Source organism: Chelmon rostratus, chromosome 8, assembly GCF_017976325.1.
Source record: "Chelmon rostratus isolate fCheRos1 chromosome 8, fCheRos1.pri, whole genome shotgun sequence".
Classification (NCBI taxonomy): domain Eukaryota; kingdom Metazoa; phylum Chordata; class Actinopteri; order Chaetodontiformes; family Chaetodontidae; genus Chelmon; species Chelmon rostratus.
This window is the reverse complement of record NC_055665.1, coordinates 24,052,112-24,072,449: the sequence shown is the minus strand read 5'-3', so window position 1 is coordinate 24,072,449 and position 20,338 is coordinate 24,052,112. Positions and strand designations below refer to the sequence as shown.

Genomic DNA, 20,338 nt, shown 5'->3' with positions numbered 1-20,338 from the left:
CCCGTTTTCTCTCAGAGGGGATTAGTCCCCGTGTATGGCTTTACAGTTCATGCTTGCTAGAGACACCAAAGCTCCGTTTTCAGGGTTGCGGCTCTTTCCAAACGGATGACTGCTGAACTAATAATATGACGTTTTATTTGACTGCTTTGTTGTGCTGGACTTTTGATGGGGGAGTTTAAGTAGTTTAACGTGCAACTTTCAGTGTTACTGCAAATTGTGACTGCAGCATTTATGACAAAATACTTGTAATGGTGGAACAAGGCCAGAGACGAAGAATAGCCTGGACCTGTTGGAGGTAAAGGACACCCGGCACTGGACATGTGAGAGCCCACCCAGAGCACACTCACAAACAGCATATTGTCCAGGATGACATCACTCTGTGTGTGTGTGTGTGTGTGTGTGTGTGTGTGTGTGTGTGTGTGTGTTGAGGTTATTCCAGGTGACATCAGGCCCAGGGCGCGCACACACACACAGATACAGTCCAGTGAGATAACAGGAGGAAAACCTCCCTGCAGACATCTTGTGTGTACTGTATGGGTGAAAACAGATAAGCACTGACCAGTGTTTATTCACATGATATTAAACAGCTACCAGATTCCTCTGCAGAGAAAATAACAACCACGCAGTATCCCAGCAGACATTTCACAGGCCCTCTGTGTGCCAAAAAACTAGCTACAGTACAGCTAGCAGCTAGTTAGCTTGGTTAGCACGAAGGCTGGAAATGGAGAAACACACAAAATTAAGATTTATTTATGGATTTTTGCACAGAATAAACTAATTAGAGCCAAGGTGTTAATTAGTGAGCTTCAGAGGTGCTACTTATTTGGCTAGCTTCGGACGGAACCAGGCTAGCTACTTTCCTCTGCTTGCTAGGCTAGCTAACCAGCTGGCTGTAGCGTCATATGCAGACATGAAAGTGGTACCTTCTTATCAAACTCTTGGCAAGAAAGCTAATAAATGCATTTTCAAAAATGGTGAACTGTTTTTTTAAAGAAAGGGGTCTGGGGCTCTGCCGGCTTCACAGCTTGGATGCCTGTTTGTCCCTCTCTGCCCCCACATCCACTCAAGGACAGAAATAATCCCATAATAATAGTAATTTTAATAATTAGCCAGAGCTACCAGTACCTCATAGCCTCCCACCTCCATCTGCTCCCATCATGCCTTCACAGTCAGGGCTGCAGAGTGAGGCGGGGTACCAAGGGGCAGCAGACTAGCCCGCATCCCATATGAAGCCAGTCCAGAAGAACTACACATAGGACACACACACACACACACACGCACACACACACACACACACACACACACACACACACACACACACACACACACACACAAGGCCCATTTATCCCATTACAACTCATTTAGCCTGTCATCTCTTTAGAATAATAGGAAACTGGAAAAGTCGGCCACGGCCAGCCAAACTACAGTAAAATCTCCTCTATAGCTTTTTCTTTTAAAGTTGCACAAGCAGCAATATTAAGAGTGTGCATGTGCTTGCAGGCAAGTTTATCCCTATGCGCATATATTAATGTCTGTTACAGTAGGTGCTGATAGACTAATAGTGCTTACATTTAATATCACTAAAGAAATTGTTGAACATTTTGGGGAATAATCGTATTGTCTTTCTTGCCAAGAATTAAGAAGATTGATATACAGAAAATCTCACGTCCAGTCTCATAAATTTACTCCTTATAGGGTGTTAGTCTATAGTGTGGGTTGCCAGATTCAGCTGGTGAACAGGAGAATGTACAACTAACTTCCTCTAAAACCACAAATTGTCATTTTTTTAAATTTTCTTTTTGTGTATGGATTAAAAAAAACAATTCACAGTGTGATAATTAGCGAGCTTTAGACGTGCTGGGAACAGCAGTTCTGAACTTTGGACAGGACCGGGTTTCACACTTAACACACAGATGTGAGAGTCAGCTATTTGGAAAGAAAACAAGTGAACTGAACTTGCCTCAACTGCAACAGACTGATGATCCATGAGCTCTGCCTCATGCTCACTGGCACACACATACCAATACACACACACAGAAAGCATCTCTCTTCTTCATCTTTGGCAGCAGGTATAGGGCAGACACAGGGAAGTATGGATCAAAGACGATGAGACAGCTTGTTAAAGTTGTGTTGTGATGGCCATAAATGTCTAAACTCCTGCAGCGCGACCAAGAATCTAATCTGCAGATGTTACTATCACCTTAAATAGACTCACTCAAACAGAGCAGAAGACTCATTGTGGAAACTTAGAATGAAGAGAGGTGCCAGTGCAGGAAGAGGCCAAAAGGTGCAGGCCTGTAAAGCTGAAGAGCTGGGGTGGAATGAGAGATGATTTTGCTCTCTCAATCCAGTTCCAATGGCACGAAGATGTAGCAATGTAATATCTTTTATGGGCTTTCTGGGAAGACTGCAGACTGTTGTTATAGTGCAAGGATTTGTGCTGTGACCCTGAGAACTTTGATGAAGTGTGTATTGGGTAAGTGCTGCCACAGAGGGACCTCAGGACATCAATGATACTGTCACCTGCATGAAATCAGCGGGGTCCTTTTTAGTCTCTGTCCAATCTAATATATTAATAATTCAATATTCTGCCTGTTACTTACATTTCTTGGTTAATTCTATTTGCAAGCTCATATATCCTCAGCATCATCTCTCATCCTTAGGCCTTTACCACACATCCATCCATCCATCCATCCATCCATCCATCCTCTTCCGCTCATCCGGGGCCGGGTCGCGGGGGCAGCAGTCTAAGCAGGGATGCCCAGACTTCCCTCTCCCCAGACACTTCCTCCAGCTCTCCAGGGGGAACCCCGAGGCGTTCCCAGGCCAGCTGAGCGACATAGTCCCTCCAGCGTGTCCTGGGTCTTCCCCGGGGCCTCTTCCCGGTGGGGCATGCTCAGAACACCCTCCCAGGAAGGCGTCCAGGAGGCATCCGGTAAAGATGCCCGAGCCACCTCAGCTGGCTCCTCTCGACGTTGAGGAGCAGCGGCTCTACTCTGAGCTCCTCCCTAGTGACAGAGCTCCTCATCCTATCTCTAAGGCAGTGTCCCGCCACCCTGCAGAGGAAACCCATTTCCGAGATCTCGTTCTTTCAGTCATGACCTAAAGTTCATGACCATAGGTAAGGGTCGGAACATAGACCACACATAAATTCAAAAATAAAACATCCTCGTATACAACGCAAAAACCATTCCAACGATCAACAGGCATGCCAGGCCAGTAGGGGGTGATAAAGTCTACATCAATGATACGTCAAATACCAGAGAAGAACATAATGAAGTAAGTAGTGAGCTTAATTCCATCCACATGGACAGACACTGGAGTTTTGAAACATCTGCACTTTAGAAGTTTTAATAAACTTCTGTTTTAGTGACTGATGGCGTTTGCGTGTGAATAAGAGACCGAAATGCAGAGGAAAATGTTTGTTTTGCTAAATCTCCGAATACATGTGGGCAAGGACATTTGCTTTGGTTGAAACTGAACTCCAGGGACTGAGTCATGTGAAGACTCTCTTGGAAAATGAAGGACGGCTTCTGACATGCTGAGCTCAGCTGCGTCGGGCATCTGAGGCTGCCACGCCCTTGGCCGCGACAGAGAGCTGTGTATATATAGAAGTGCGCACAGACTATTCTTAGTCTGTCGAAAGCTAGACACACGTGCCGCCCTGCCCAGAGTTTGAATCATCTTTCAGAGAGAACAGGGACCATAGGTGTGTAACTCCAGCTGTGTTGGCTGCTGCGCTCTCCGGCTGGCAGATGGGAGCGGTGCTTTCCCAGCTGGCATCCATCAGTGGAGCTGCGTACCTCACTTATGCAAAGGGTGTTTCCTGGTTGTAGAGTGTGAGATTTATTTTCTTTTTCTTGACTGATTTTTGAGGCAAAGCCTACCTGCCTATGGTGGATAAAAAGCATTTCCCTACTGGCACATTGTATCATACACTCACGGCAAGTTACTTTGCTGCAGCAATATTTTGAGTATTGGGCAGTGGAGTTGAGAGGTGAGCAGAAAGACCAAAAACACTTGACCATCAATACCTGAGGCTATATGATAAGAGATAAAATGATGCAATTTCCCAGCAGAGATTATTCGAATATCAGCTAATTTAATGTAAACGTTATTTTCCTGTGAAAAGCAGTGAACTACTGACATACAAAGTTTCTCAAAATCAAAATACAAATAGTTGCATGAAGATGATGTTATATAACTGAGTACAGCATGTATAAATGTTACTTTCCACCTCTGATGGATGTACAGTAATGTAAAAATAACAGAAGTTGTTTAGAGTTTGTCACTTATACTTGAACCTCAGCTCTTACCTCATTGTCTGTGCCCACATCCAGCATGACAGGCAGGCACTGCTGTGGCGGCATGCCTCCACAGGCTGTGTAGAGGGCCAGCTTGCCCACTGGGATGCCCATACCATAGCAGCCAAGGTCTCCCAGGCCCAGGATCCTCTCGCCGTCCGTCACACAAACAGCCTGTAAATCAACATCACTTTCAACCATAAAGTACAGGAGCCACACCGACCACCTTGTCACCTTTAATCTGCGTATAATGCTGCTACATGTAGGATGCTCTTGAATTTGATTTTCTATCACATTTATGCACAATTCAGTGAAGCAGCAGCTCTGCCTCCATGTCTCATGAGCTCAAACCTTCTTTACCAAAACAAGTCCACCCTGCTACCCAGGAACATGTTTTTTCCCTCAGTGTAAGCCAGGTCCTCCTACACCCTCCTGGTTTCCACACACGCGTCACTTCACGTATTAAGCAATGTTCCTCTAGCTTGATTCCACTGCATGAAACAAATCAATTATGTAACACTTAATATGATCAGCAGAAGTGTTTGATTTGTTCTTCCCCCACTGTTTTCTTTTTTCTACCTTGGGTGTGACGCAGATAACTCTGGCACAACATTTTTACAGCCCTCTTCCCCCCACAATCTGAACGGGTTTAAAGAGTGTCATTAGTTTTCTCATTTCAGTGTTTACAATCTCTAATGACCATTTTTAATAGAAATTAACAGCTTCTTTCCCCCAGCTATCACTTGCTAATATGAGACAGAGAGGCTGCCATGGATTATGAGTGGATGACTACCTCTCTCTATGAAAATGTTACCGTTAATCCATCTTAGGTGAGTTTACGATAAGACCACCCCGACAATGAGAGGCGGCGTGTCAGCGCTGAGGTAAATGCCCTGCTGTTGACAGCCGTGAACAGGTGGCTGAGGCTGCAGATATATTTGACATGCCAGGAATGCCTACTGGTTTCGTCATTCTAAGTATGACAAGATTATGACTTGCACATAGTTGCTCTATACAGAAGATTAAAGGAATACTTCGGGCTTTTGGGAAATTGGCCAATACAGCAGGTCAAGACAACCAATGGCGAACTCTTCCACCTCCCAAACCGATCACTGGATTTAGTGCAGATGCTATATTTTACAAAAGTGTCAGATGACTCACTTTTTATTTATATTTATAAATATCTATGTTTATATTCATGCCATCTATATTTAGTTTCAAGCCCAATGTAATAGCCTTATTTGTATGAAATTCCTTGTTGCGGCTTAAAAGCTATTCACAGCATATCATAGCAGCATATCCTTGTTTTCAGAATTTCATTGGCATTAGTCACGTGCCCAATCAGATACAAGTGCCTCGGTCGTTGGGTCAAGTGAGCCGTCAATCGAAAGGTCGGAGTGCAGCCATGGAAGGTTGGCACATCTGCTGGCTAACTTGAAAAAACGCAATAGCAGTGTGTGGGTATTTACCGATGTAATAATGTGCTTTGGACTAAATCCTTTACTGGATTGGATCGTCTGGATTCAATGAAAACATTTTTATTGGAATGTTACGGATTGGTGCATTACTGTGAGGCTTCATATGTGAACTGCCTCAGGTTTACTGGCGGTCTGACAGAGGCATTGATTGTAGCTGCTGCTGTGATTGTATCTTGAGATGGTTTGCATCAGTCGAATCAATGAATCTTTGTTTTCCAACGATATGTCACATGAGTGCAAACTTCAAGGTAGCGGGTGTGTAGAAAATATAGTTGTGTACTAACAGTTTAAACACCATATTCATGTCACAGTCCAGCTCCCTGTTCCCTGTTTTGTTCCTGGGAAAACAAAACATGACTAAAATGCCCTCAGACTTGACTTTTCCTCCTTCCCCATCACCTGACTGCCCCATCCAACCAAACACCTGTTCTCACTTCCCTCATCTGCTCCTCAGTTGCCTGGACTTCCTCCTCACCTGCATCTCATTCAGCTATCAGCCACTCACTATGTTTACTGATCTACTTCCTTTGTTCCTTGTCATATTGCTCAGTCAGTGTCCAGGTGTTTTATGTCTTGACTCTTTAATCTCTGTACATAGACCCTGTTTACACCTGGCACTAACATGCATCCAGAGTGATCCGATCACAAGTGGACAATGTTAAATAGGAGATGACCACCAAGACACATATCAAATCTGGTCACGAGTGGTCAGTGGTTGTCTTGTGATCGGACACCCAGGACGGATGTTGTGTAAACAGGGTCTTACGTTCTGTCCATGTGCTACCTCGTTATCATAGTGCTGAACGTGTTTTTGCCTGCCCGAATTCAGTGTTTGACCTTTTGTCTGTTTACTGGATTCCTGTCTACTCCTCATTGGATTTGTTTCTATGTGTTGGACTGCCTTCTGATTTTGACCTTACCTGCCACACTTTCTCTGTAAGTCTTATGTACCTCAGTTTATATTATTAAAGGTCTCTGCACTGCATCAGGTCTGCCTCTGACATCAGCATGTGGGTCCATCTCCTGTTGCCTATTGCCAAACTCCCGTGACAGTTCAGTACTTTTAGATAACAGTATTTTCTTTACTGTATTTTATGTAAAACATATCAGTCAACCTTTGTAATTTAGGATTACATTAGTACCGGAGACTGCGTTCGCTCCAGATAGTTTATCTAAAGTTGTGAAAGTAGTTTAAGTAATGTCTTCTCCACAGAGATAATTTGTGTCTTTTCCACATCACAGCAGCATGTGTTGTTGCTGGATGTGTTGTGCTGTACTACCCTTGCAATAAAAAAAAACATTATGTGCTGAGTGCATACGTTACAGGACAAGCCTGGTCATATTCTAGATTTTCGAATTTGTCTAATAAAGTGTGATATTTAATGTTTACTGCAGCCATTCTGCTGGTCTCTGCAGCTAGCCAAGAAAAGTCAAAAGTCAGTTAAAAGTCATTTTTGCAAAATATAATGGCAGAGTTGTCAGTCTCATGACAACACTAGTTTGTTGACAATGAAAGAAGGCACAAGTGGATTTTTTCATATCTGTGTCCTTATCACTTGTTTAATGCTGACCAGTGGGCCACTTGACCAAAAATTAGTTTTTTGTTTGGTTTTCTCCTTTGGTGCAGTCATACAGAATAAGACCTGGTTTCTAAGGAGTGATAGAATAACATTTATATTATCAAATATAACATTGTGAGCTCATGCCACTCTTTGAGTGATATCATTTACCCTGACGTCCTTTTCTGGCCAGTTCTGGAGCAGCGTAGAAATGTGGCCACGGTCATGAATAGTGATGAACAGCCCCCTGGAACATAGAGAAACAAACAGGAGATCTTACATTAACAAACAAATTACACCCTACTTTTATCATTTAAAAAGAGCATAACAGGGCACTGTGGTAAATTGTTTTCCTCTTTCTCACCACCTAAGTTTTACGTCAGGCTCGACTTTACTGAAGCAAAATGTCACTAAAATAATTTTGGCAATAACAACGGTAACAGAAGAACTCAAATAACTCATGAGCACTTTGTACTTAAAGAACTTAGCTAAGATTTAAAGGAGAAACAGATTTAATCTCTAACTGGGAGACTGTTTGAAGTTCAGCTGCCATGCCTTTCTTTCTTCTGACCAAGCCTTTATTGAATACTGATGGCACCTGGGATCTTAATGCTGAGCCCAGAGCCCTGGGCCTCTGCGGGGAGTTTGCTTTGGACCCTCGAGGCTCCCCAAATATCCATTCATCTTAGTATCACCGCCTCCTACCAACCCTCCCTCCTTCCTTTCCTTGCTCCCTGGCATCAACGTCCTTCCCTCCGGGACAATCCCAGGATAAAGAGATCATCTCTACGCGTGGGGTCCAGCTGCAGCGTCTTTCCGATCCAACACACCCATCTGGTTAAAAGTATGGGGGCAACACCTCCTCCATGTGCCAGTGACAGTAAAAACATCACTATTTGTAAGAATCTGCTCATAAAGTAAAAACCCATCCCCTGTCAAACAGTGGAAAAATGTCGAAGGAAAACAGTGCGACACATTGTTAAAAGTAGGAATAAAATATAGTGAGATGAAGAGGAAGACATAAAAGTGTCACATAAAAATGCTTTGATACGTCAGGGTCGTGTTAGGGCACACCGTCAGCACGGGTTTCCACTTTACACGGTGGAATAAAAAACACGTCTACAGCCATGCTGACGTCTCCGTGAGGCTGACACGGTGACGCTTTGGGCTGAATGCTAGCATCAGCATGCTAACATGCTCACAATGACAATGCTAAGATGTTGAAGTTAAGCAGGAAATGTTTACCATGTTTGACTTCTTAGTTTAGCTTATTAGCAAGCTAACATTTGCTGACTAGCTAATACTAAAAATGTAAATTTTGACCTGATAAGGCATCACCAAAATGATTAGCATTTATCTTGATGAGTATCTGTACCAAATATCACGACAATCAATCTTATATCTAATAATCAACCTCATAGTGATGCCAGAGGAAAATGTATTCAAAATATCCTTTGAATACCTTGAACAGTCGATATATTTCAGGTTGGACCAAAGTGGATGACCAACTAACTGACAGAGCAACATTGGCATCCACTGAGCCCAAATCAGCAATCCACAGACAAGTTCAAGTACTGGATCTAAATAAAGCTGAGAGAAACCTTGAGGAACAGAGTTATGCCACTAATCTTTGAATTTAGATCATGAGAGAAATCACACTAAACTCTTTGGTTTTTGGAGTACAAACCCTTGAGATTTGAGTTGTTTGTGAGTAGCTGAAGGGCAGCTGGTCACATGACGCTAGTTAACTGGTAGAGGAGGTCACACATGGCAGCGACGTCAAGGGCCCCAGGGCACAGCATGTTTGCTGTCCAAAGGCAAACACTGTGGCCTCTCTAATCCCTAATCAATCAGGCTAAGCGCCACACTATAGGGCCTTTTCGGAAATTCACTGTGTATTTACAGACACTCCGGTGTGCTGAGTGTTTACTGCATCGATATGAAACTACACTGGATAAAACATAAAAGAGTAATGAGTGTGATGTCTGTCACTACCAGAGAAACAAAGAGAGCATGACTGGGTTCAAGAGTTTGACCGTTGTGAAGCTTTTAAAGACACGCAGGTCACATAAGGGTCAGAAGGCAACAGACATCTGGCATCTGTCATTTTAAACACCTTTCAACTTTTCTGGCAATATAACGACGCACATCTGCATACATCTGCACATCTAAACATCTAAGAAAGTGTGTAAGTGTTGCCTGAAATGCACCACGGGTAGATCAGATTAAAGAGTCTAAAAACGTCTGCACAGCTGTTATGGAGCTATAGGGAGGTGGACCAGTTCTGTCTTTATGTAGTGAATGTGTGTGTGAGAGAAGAAAGCAGGGAGAAAGTGTAGCCTGCTGTGTGTGTGTGTGTTTACCTGAAGCCAGAAGGACATGAGCCACTGCCAGCAACAGCAATATGAGGGAAAGAGCGGCAGAGGGGCTGAAAGACTGACCCCACAATTGATTGGTGGAAAACAACTTCTTGTGATGGATCAAAGCAGACAGGCGAGCTGTCATGGCTAACCTCTGTCAACCTGATGGCTGATAGCGAAAACACTTCAGGTTCCACGTTCTAATTTTCTGCCACTCTGCGCTTTCAGAGGAGCCGTCGACCTAATGACCTTTGACCCTGACAGTACAATGAAGGAGAGCTGCAGGAGTCAAAACACACACACACACACACACACACTCACACACGCAGACCAACTCCTCTAATAAATCACATCAGGCATCTACAGTAGTCTACTCAGAGCAGCTAATCTACAGTATCTCGTGATGTCAGGAGTCGTGCTGTTTTAAATCCATCATCACTTTCCTTTGAGATAATGATAATCTTTGGAAATGGTGAAACGCGACTTAATGGATCACTGACAGTACACAGCAGCTGCCACGGGGATGTGTATGATATGAAAGCTTTTCGTCCACAATCCAGAGGCCGCTAGGCCAGGTGTGTGTGTGTGTGGGTGTGTGTGTTTGTGTGAGTGTGTTAGACAGAGAGGGAAACAAAAAAACAAGGCAAACAGAGAGATGTGTTTTACATATTTGGTGTGAGAACACTGTTGAAGATGAAGTCATTCCGGTCTGTCTGAATATCTGTCTGAATGTTACTGCTGGTTTAGGGTCAGGATTTGCATTGAGGGTTAAAGGAAAAACCTGCCCTCTAATGCTTTTACAGTTTTTAAGCCAACATAAAAGAAGATGCAGTTTTCTGTTTTTAACAAATCGTTTTGTGAATAACTGTCTTGCAGCAGTTTCACCAGTGTTTATGTTGACATCATGGCTGAGCACAACCACTCAATATATAGAGTTCCTATTCAGATTAATTTTTTTATGCAAAATAATCACAATAGAGTAATTATCAGATAATAATATTTTTATTGGAATTAGAGTGCACATGTGAGTATATATATTCAATTTAAAAGACCATCTCATAGAAAGTCCAACAAATCTACACTCTTGGTGTGCTGGAATACTTCAATCTTTAATTAAAGTTTTTGACTGTTATTAAAGTTGCATGAATGCATGAAAATCATCTAATGTTCTACATTAATAAATAGCTTATTGATAAATGTGTACAGAAGAGGTCATCGCGTGCCGTCACGTGCTGCCGTGCAGCTCGGGTCATATTCTGTGTCTGAGTTCTCCTCAAAAGATGCAAAACAGAGCAGAGCAAAGCTGGAAAAAGTTATTCACATCCGCAGCAGACTGAAGTTTGCACTCCAATAATGCTATGTGACTTTATATCACTTATTATGCAAACGTAACTTTTAGGTTGCATATGAAGCTGTTACGGTATGAATCTATACACTATACATTTTGGTCTGGTTGTTCTGTGGTTTAGGTGCAACCTGCACATCAATTCAACCCATTTCACACCAAAGGTTGTGCCATATACCTGCCATGCCATGATGCTTATAGAGTTGAAATGTGTGTGTGTGTGTGTGTGTGCGTGTGTGTGTGTGTTTCAGACTGCTGCTGCTAAAATAACCACGATGAATACCAGTCGCCTCATTTTCTAGGTGAGAGGAGGGCCACAAAGCATCGAGCTGCCGTGTCTGGCTCCTCCTGTAAGAGAGTGTGGCGAGAACAGAGAGGGTAAAGAAAACAACCCGATGGCCTGAAACAGCACCAGCGCTGACCTGCAGCCCGACACAAAACACACCCCAGGGACTGTGGAGGGCTGCGGGGGCTGGCAGGAGGAAAAGCTGCTTTCTACACCGTGACCCCTAAACACTCTTAGCCCCATGAGGAGACCGGCCTCCGATCGTTGACCCGTGTCCACACACAAACACCACCAGTCACCGTTCTTTACCCCCACTATACAACCTTAATCTTCACCCCTCTGGACGTCCTCTGTTAGAAAGCCACACAAGGTTTAACAGACACAGTGGACACCAATCACTGAGAAGAGACTGTAAAAACAGTGCTAAAGGTCACAGGCATGCACTGCGATTTCTCCAACTAATTAAGCTCCAAATCTGCCACAACAGACAGGTTTTTATGGCCGGGCTGTGTCGCCTGAGAAAAATTACGACAGAAAATTTTCCACTTGATTTTCTGTATTTGCTTGAAAGGCCCTAATTAGAGCCAACATTTTGAAGTGTGACCATGACCAGAGGGAAGAGGTAAATGTCAACTAAGTGAAGAGGACAAATCTTTTTTTTTGTTAGTGTAACCTGAACCTTTTCACTTAAAAAAACAAAATGTCAAAGATTTTCTAAAAGCTTCTGAAATGTCACTGTGACAGACTGCAAATGTAATTGTTGAGCGGTGAAGCCAAAGTTCCAAACAATGAGTTATATAAAACCTATTATATGTCTTCCCATGCCAGACTGTGCACTTCCACTGTCAAGAAATAAAACACCATCCAAACGTTATTAGCAGATTTCTCGGCGGTCGGCCCATTTGTCACCTCAACTAATAAACGGGTGACACCAAAACCATCACTGGGGTCCAGCAGATGTGTTGTGCCAGTGGCTTTAAACCTTTTTGGCATGGAGCAATATCTGCTTGTGACCCTTCAGCACAGGTTAAGCCTTAAGGTGCATATATAGTGGCTGATACCACTCGCAGACTTGGAGCTTGAGCTTCCCATCATTAAGAAAGCTGATGAAATGCTCAGTTATTGTCTCCTTTTCAGTTACACACATCTTGTAAAGTCATTTCCACTGGAAACTGTCTGCTCACCACAATCAACACTAAATCACAGTGAGAGAAAGATGATTGCATGGCAAAAGCCTCGTACTCAGTCATGCCACAAGGTGAAATAAGTTACCTGGATGTCACTCCAGGTCTAAAAGTATGTGCGTAGCCCAAAGCCAAGCTATAACACAAAGTCAAGTAAAGAATACACGCACAGCTATTCGGGTGTTAGCTGTCGCAGTGGAGCAGTCCAGCATGTTTGCAGTATTTCACAAGAAAGAAAAACAGCGAAATGTCAGAAAAAATACAAAGAATTTTTTTTTTCTCTGTGTAATCACATTGTGAGCCATTAAGATTCATCCCGGGGCTCCTTGTGGGCAACCACTGCAATATAGAGAGTGCAATCTAAGGTGAACATAAGTGACAAGCATCATTGCAAGACTGGGAATACTGCAAACTTGTAATTCCATTTAAAAAAAAAAAGGAAAAGAAAAAAAAAGACAATGTTCAAGAGTAGGAGTACAAAAAGTCAATCAATCAGTCAAACAGCCCATCACTGCATCACATCTTTGTACCCTGTAAACTCATAATTACCACATGGGATTATCTAACAAACCACTGCAGCATTTAGGTTTCTAGGGCAGACTGATACTTAGATTTTTGAGTAAACTAACTAGAGTAACTAGTAATAAGCCAAACTGTCCAATGGGTGCATAATCTAATGAGTCAAGTAACAGTCTTAAACAGTCGTAAAGACATTAAAAAAAAACAGTTCAGTGAACAGAAACAGCACAAAGACAAATAGCTGATCCATCGCTGTACCTGTCCCAGCCATCAACCAGCCGGAGCTGTCATTGGCCCCAGAAAAATGTAACTCTCAGACCAATTACTTTCTCATTTAGCCAGAGCTGTCTGACACACTGTATCTCAGTTATGCAACAAGAAATGTGATGCAAGCCGTGTGAAGCTGCATGTCTCCCAGATGGAGGTGTGACAGAAACTGCAAACCAGCAGTCCCTCACACAGAGATAGTGAGTAGCATTCAGCCCTCTGAGTGACCTCGTGTCACTCTCATGGAGCATGGCAGTGCTGCACATCAGCTGAGCTAGCAGTGACATGTCGTACGCTGAGCTCCGACACAGAGAGTTCTGCGCAGGCACAAAATGAGCTCGCTCTGCGGTCATAAACTGAATAATCCATAAACTGTAAACTTTGAGCACGGCATGGAACTTGTGGTTCATAAAGCAGGTAGGTATCCCAGACACAGTTTGCTTTTACTAGAAAAAGAAACACATCTATTCAATGGGAGAACTCCCCCGTGGAGATCCATGGCTTTTCAAAACAGGTTCAAACAGCAGCGTCACTCCAAAATGAACACTGGATCCTCCTGCCGGGCCAGCTGCTGGGATATTTCAGATATCATTTTATTAAAGCTGGGAAGTTCAACAGGTCTTCACAGCAACAAAAACACACAGCTGCCAGTAACAAGAGATTCATATTTAGAATTTCACTAGTATAGACTAATTTGGTCAGGGTTCACAAACAGAGGCAACGAGTCAAAAACACAACAATAAACCATAGATTTTCATCTGCTGCAGTTTGTTAGCAGATGTGTTGTGTCTGCCTTTTTAAACTGTGCTAAAATAAACTGGAGTCGTGTTTTCAGTTTCCAGAGTCCAATCAATATATTGTACTAACCTCATTCATTCATTTTGAGGATTTCATGATGTACAAGTTGTTACTCACTCCCTGCTGTATAAGTGTGAGTTTGTCTGCATCTACAACGCCTCCTTCAAAGAAACCAAAAAGAGAAATGCAGGAAAAACAACACCACAGCAGCACACTCACTGTGTCTCTTTAATCCTTTAATTCGAGTTGGTTCTTCTGTTGTTTTCTGATGTTTCTTGTGAAATAGCTGCAGTGACTTAAGCTACTTTTCTACCACCTATAGTTTCAAAGTACTAAAGCCTCTGTAACACTGGGCGTGTGTACTTAAAACCATTCACAACAGTCACCACTGCTTACTTTACACCTCGGTTTCCCAGCAGCCAGCGGGAGACAAACAGAATCTGGAGATCTGAGCCTTCAGCTTGTTACTGGCAACACTGGAGTTGTGGCTACGCCTCTGTCAAGATAAACCAGGCATTTCATCTCGAGCCATGATGTGAGGATAACCAGCATCTTGGGTTTGGCTCCATGTCTTCATTTGAACAGAATGTCAATAACCAATTTGTCAACTCACTGGTGGTCTGCCTGTCCTCATACCAGGTGAGCAGTGTCCTCTGAGGACCAGCACAACATCAGATGAGACAGCCCAGCACACCGCCCCATGCACACAGACGTACAGCACACTCATAAGGAGACAGGGTAATTTCTGTGACTGGATGTGGTATCTGACCACTAACTGTAGAAAAGGACTGACGGCATAATATTTAAGCTGGTTTCGACTTTCTTTCTTCCCGTCCTGAGTTGTATTTAATAAGTTAATGGCTTTCCATGGAAAGAGAAGAATTTAATTTCAGTTTATGCACATACTGTAAGGTACCTAGAAGAATCCACATAACGAGAGCAAGTCACTTTTATTACTTAGGTTGTACCCTTGGTTTTTGGTCATGCTGATCATTTCCAAAGTAATTAAGCATAAGTGAAACCAAAGGAGTGGAGCTGTTGGCATCACACATGCTGCAGCGCATGAAGCAGCCAAGCAGATGACTAAACCAATGGAGGAGTAGAAGAAAACTGTGAGAACAGGGGGTCTGGCAGTGCCAATCAATAACCATGTTCATGCTACAGCCTGAGCTGCAGCAAAGCCTGCCCATTTTAAAAATAACCAATTGCAATGGAAAAGATGATCGTCAAAGAAACTAAATACGCAAGAGACCGCTGGGCAAAGGGAAAAGTGCTCTGTAAACACAAAAAGACAAAAAAGTATAGAAATGACAAAGGGATCCGGAAAGTGGGTGAATGATTTTTGCATCAGCTCAACAAACACAATTATCCCGGCCATAATGCACCTCTCCGTCTTTGCCTGAGCTCATGTGAGCCTTCAGTTCTCCCTGTTTGTTCCATCACAAAAATATGCTTTTGTAAGACGTCTGAGGAGCGCATCCTTTGTTTGTAGAAATCTATGTCAGCAGTAATTTGTGTTCAACACACAGCTCTCATCGCTTGGAAATGAAACGTGACGAGCAGGAATTCTCTTTCCAGTCCCTTCACACCCTCCTCGCTCCGAAGACAATGCGCTCTTCTTCTTCCTCTGCCTCCCACCCTCCATGGCACGCTCAGACTTTGACAGGATTCCATCACATTACAAGTATTCAGCACGGTGCCTGAATCACCCTCTCTTTTTACACAAGCAAGGACCAGTTCCAGCCCCTGGCCTCGGAAAACCATGACCCACCCCCACCTCATTCCACTGTAGCCCCACTGAAATCAGCCCGGGCCTCCACGCAACAACTCATCTTCCCGTGTGAAGCTTTTCCAGACTTGAAGAGGAGGGGAAACTCGAGAGAATTTGAGGCCTAAACGGACACAGTTTAGCCAATCTGATCGTCCTTTCATCACTTTGGGTAACACGCTGAGGCAAAACAGAAAAAGGCATGGAATCTTTGACACAGGTCAACCTGCAGGTGATGAGAATAGCAACCAGACAGTGCGAGTTTCTGGGGTTTCGAAGGCAGGCTGCTATTGTGGCTGTCCGGGCAAAGGAGAGGCAGTCAAGTGTCCAGACAACTGGATGTCCAACTTCTCTCTCAGCCAGCCTTACATAACTCACGGTGCAAGGACCAGCAGGAAAAGGCCGGTTCCAGCACAAAGGCCCTGCTAAAGGAATCAGAGGCACAGACCTGATGAACCCAGCTGGATATAAGAGGAGTTTCAGCCCTCTGCACCAGGTTTTCCATTCATTCGCCTTTTCACACACGTCCTGACATTTGGAGCATGCCAATGACGTTTCGTGTGGGTTGCAAAGTCACATGCGAAAGCAACCGCTTTTGCTTCGGCCAGCAAGTGCGCCAGGAACAGTTTTAGCCTGTATATTTGCAAATGCTGCTTTGTGACAGTGGTCAGAACTGGATCACTCGGTGCACATACAAGAAAACTTCATACAGCCCGTTTTGTCAAGTAGGTCATCCTGATGAAAAGCAGACATAAAGCTCGCTGCGTATAGGAGACAGGTTAAGGCAATATTGTAAAATCATTTTAGCACTGTATGGATGACAATGATTTATGGCCCCATTGTGTTCTCTTTGACATTCACAGAACAGTGTGTGTTCAGTTTTCGGCATGTCTGAGGTGGTGGCAGGCGAGCCGCTAGTGTCCACCATAAAACAGATGGAGAAATACTTTGAGAGTTTCTAACTCTGCATGGCGTGTAGCTGAGGAGATCATTCATGTACTATATGACACTAAGTGAGAGGCTCAAACCATCATATTTCACGATCCAGTGTAATGCCCATTTTACGCTCCATTTAAGTAGGTTGCAAGTAGATTGCAGAGATCCAGCAGGCCTTCTCATTTAGATTTCTATTTATTTAGATTCATGTTGGAATACTCAAGTAATCCATTAACCTGGATATCTAGATTTCTAGATTCTGGGTAAGAAATCTGTACCAACTCTGGAGAATGAGGCTCCTTTAGTTAGCTATGGTTGAGGTTTGCTTTAGGGAAACGTGTTTTGGGTTACAGTGAGGACTTTGTTAAGGTTGGGAACATCAGACACATTTTGACTTGGGTTAAAATTACTACATCTTTAAGGTTTTAAGGTCTTTTAGGTCCTTCAGTGTTATTGTTACAATATTAACCACATGTTTATCTCAAAATGTCTAAATTAATTTCAGATACATGGAAGAAATGGCTGTAGCACCCAAGAGTAGGTTATGGGTCATATCAGGTGAGCTGAGGATCATCACTCCCACATTTTCTGCTTTGCTGAGTTGGATGCTTCCTTATGGGGAGCGACAGACCTGCATGCAAAATATTCACACAGTACATATCCTACATTTAGTCCACATGATAATTTTTTCCATTCCATTCAAAATAACATGATCATTACAAGATTCATAATTCTTACCACTTCATAAACATAAATGCCTGTTTTTGGAGAAGGTTAAATTCATTTTGCATTTCTGATTTGCTTTTCAGCAATTCTACCATCCATCACATCGGAAGAATGTGTGCGTTGTTGACGTGTTTCTGCCCTGTAGGTGACATTTCTCAACTCTCTGACGAGGAAACTGGAGCTGGAGCGCTCACTGATGTAATGCTGGGGTCTAAATCAGATGTTCAGGGTGCCAGGGGAGAGGTCAGGTCTCACGTAATGAAAACACATCAAAGAGAGTCGAAAAGGAAAGTCACCTGGGGTCAAATCCCATTCCTGTAGAGTGGTCAGAGGTCAGACACAGCGCTGGAGAGTCAGTAAAAGCAACCATCTCGAAGTGAGATCATCCACAATGACCACACTGTCGATGTACCCAAAGCACTGTGAGAGTGAAAACATACTCACTCTCTGTGGAACTAAGAGCTTCAGTGTACATCCACAACCATCCACAGCCTCTCATCATGCCTATTCTGCACGGCATAAACATTTCCAATAACATGAAAGTGAATGCTGAGAAACAACAGGATGGTTTCAGAGATCTGCTGTAAAATCCAGTGTGCTCTGCCAAAACATGCTGTACACAAATCACATTTGCAATGCATATCATACAGAATGCTTTAACAGCACATAGGCCGTGATCCAACAGGTTTTTGTAAGAACACTGCAGTTATTCTTTCACTGTTCGAATATGTGAAAGTCTTATCAGGCATTATCGGTTTGCGGAGGGAACAAACTATGCAGCAGATTTTCACGCATCACTGAAAAATAAGCACATCTTAACTTCTCAACCTATGCCAAATAAGCCTATCGTTTGTTTTAGTTGCGCTGCAATGTGGGATTTGATTGCTCACAACTGCTCATTTAAGAATAGTCACATTAACTATTCAAACTTGAAAGGGTGTAACACTTCCAGGCACATGTCAAAGCACAGAGTGAGAATGTTTTCATTTCTGTACGCTGTGATAAAAAAAACATAACAACAATAAATCAAACTAAATGTGTTACAGTGATTTGTGTGTACTGTCCTATTAAAGGTCAAATCAACATCAGAGACCCAGACGTCCTCATTAGCTCTGAAACTATGCACATGGCATAGATTTTGTATAAGAAGGATACTGTTCAGAGTATTGGTTTGTAACCTTTTTTATTAGCTCAGTCTCTATTGCTGCATACTGCAGTTTTCCACTTTGAAATAAGCACCAGTATGAAAGTGTCATGACCCGTGCTCTGCATGTCGATTTTTGTTAAGTTTCCCATTGTGTGTTGTCTTTGCCGGGTTTTTGTCACATCCTGTTTTATTTTGAAGGTTTAGGTTATGCTTCTTGGGTTACTTTACTTCCTGTGTTTTCTGTCCTTTTGATTGTCTGATTGTTTCCACCTGTGTGTCATTAGTGTTCCTGCCCTGTGTATATAAGTCCGTGTCTTTCCCCCAGTCTTTGTCAGGTCGTTGTCTGTGCTACCTTGCTTTCTGCTTTCCCTTTTCCTTACCATAGCCATAGCCATAGCCCTAGCCTCTCCTAGCCCTAGCCCTAGCCCTAGCCCTAGCCCCAGCCCTATAAGTAAGAGTTTTTCCTTGTGTTGTCTTGTTCATATCCGTGCCGTGTTTCATGTGAGTGTTTCCTTGTTTTGTCCTTGTATCTAACCCTGCTAAACTAAGTGAGTGTTGTCCTGTGTTTCTTAGTGTTGTCTTTGTCGCGAGTCAAGCCACAGCCCATGTAAGAGTGATTCTTGTTTTTGTCTTTAATCATGCCCTGTGTCCTGTAAATGTTTGTCCACCATTTTCTTGTGTTAACTTAGTTCCCTTCCCATGTCTGGCCCCTTCATGTTTCTCCACAGATCGTAGTGTGTATCAGGTGTTTGAATATTTGTTTAGTCGTTGTCTGCGTTTCCCTTGTTGATTAAGTATCTTTGCCATTGCCCCATACCTTTAGTGTTTGTCCATGTGCTGTCTTTGTTCACGTCCAGGTCACGTTTCATGTTAGTGCTAGTGTTGTCTCAGCCGTGCCTTGTTTCTTGTAAGTGTATTCCTAGCGTCGTCTAAGTCATGCCATGTTTTATGTGCTTGAGTTTCTAGTCTTGTCTTAGTCCATAGTCATGCCACATTTTACGTAAGAGTTTTTGTATTGTCTTAGTCTCTACCCTTGCCCCGTCGTGTTTGCGTGTTTGTGCTTTGTGATAGTGTGTTGTGTGTGTTCTGTTTCCCTGTGAGGTATTTGTTCTCCGTATAATCCCATTTACCCTAGTGTGTGTGTTTCTTAAGTAGTTTCTGAGTTTTGGTTTTCCTTGGTTGTTCTTTGTTAAATAAATTTGTTAATTTATATCAGTGCCCCCTTGTGTCTGCGTTTGGGTTCAACCCCTTAGTTCCCCCTTAAAACCCCGACATTCCTGACAGAAAGTGTGTTATAGGTAAGAGCCACTGAATAATCTTTTTTTTTTAATCTATGATTTCAGTCCTCAGTCCAATCAAGCTTATGTATGAACTGTTGCTTGCATGAGCAATGTAATGCTGTGTCAAAACTGAATCAAATGAAATGATTTTTGTAGAAAATGTTTAGAGTTTGGAAGCCTTTTTACAGTGATTCCACAGCGGCCGTGAGTGCAGATGGATATCTTCAAGTTTCCAGTTTCTAACCTTTGGCCAAATGCACGACAGAACTACAGCGTTCACAGCCAAAGCTGAGCTGAGAGCTGATGGAGCTGTCAAAACAAAGAGAAATTAGCTTTCAGCTCTTTCTTACCACATCCATTAACTAAGCAGAGGGAAGTTTT

General features: G+C 43.0%; 1 protein-coding gene across 1 annotated transcript in view; it reads right to left on the bottom strand.

The window, feature by feature from the left end:
- The window catches only part of me1 (malic enzyme 1, NADP(+)-dependent, cytosolic), a 78,027-nt gene that overhangs the window by 17,480 nt on the left and 40,209 nt on the right, over positions 1-20,338 (bottom strand). Inside the window, exons 4-5 of the mRNA XM_041942658.1 lie at positions 7,513-7,588; positions 4,317-4,478 (exon numbers count right to left, since the gene is read on the bottom strand). Of these exons, the coding sequence (XP_041798592.1) occupies positions 4,317-4,478; positions 7,513-7,588 (238 nt within the window). The remainder of the gene's footprint in view (positions 1-4,316; positions 4,479-7,512; positions 7,589-20,338) is intronic.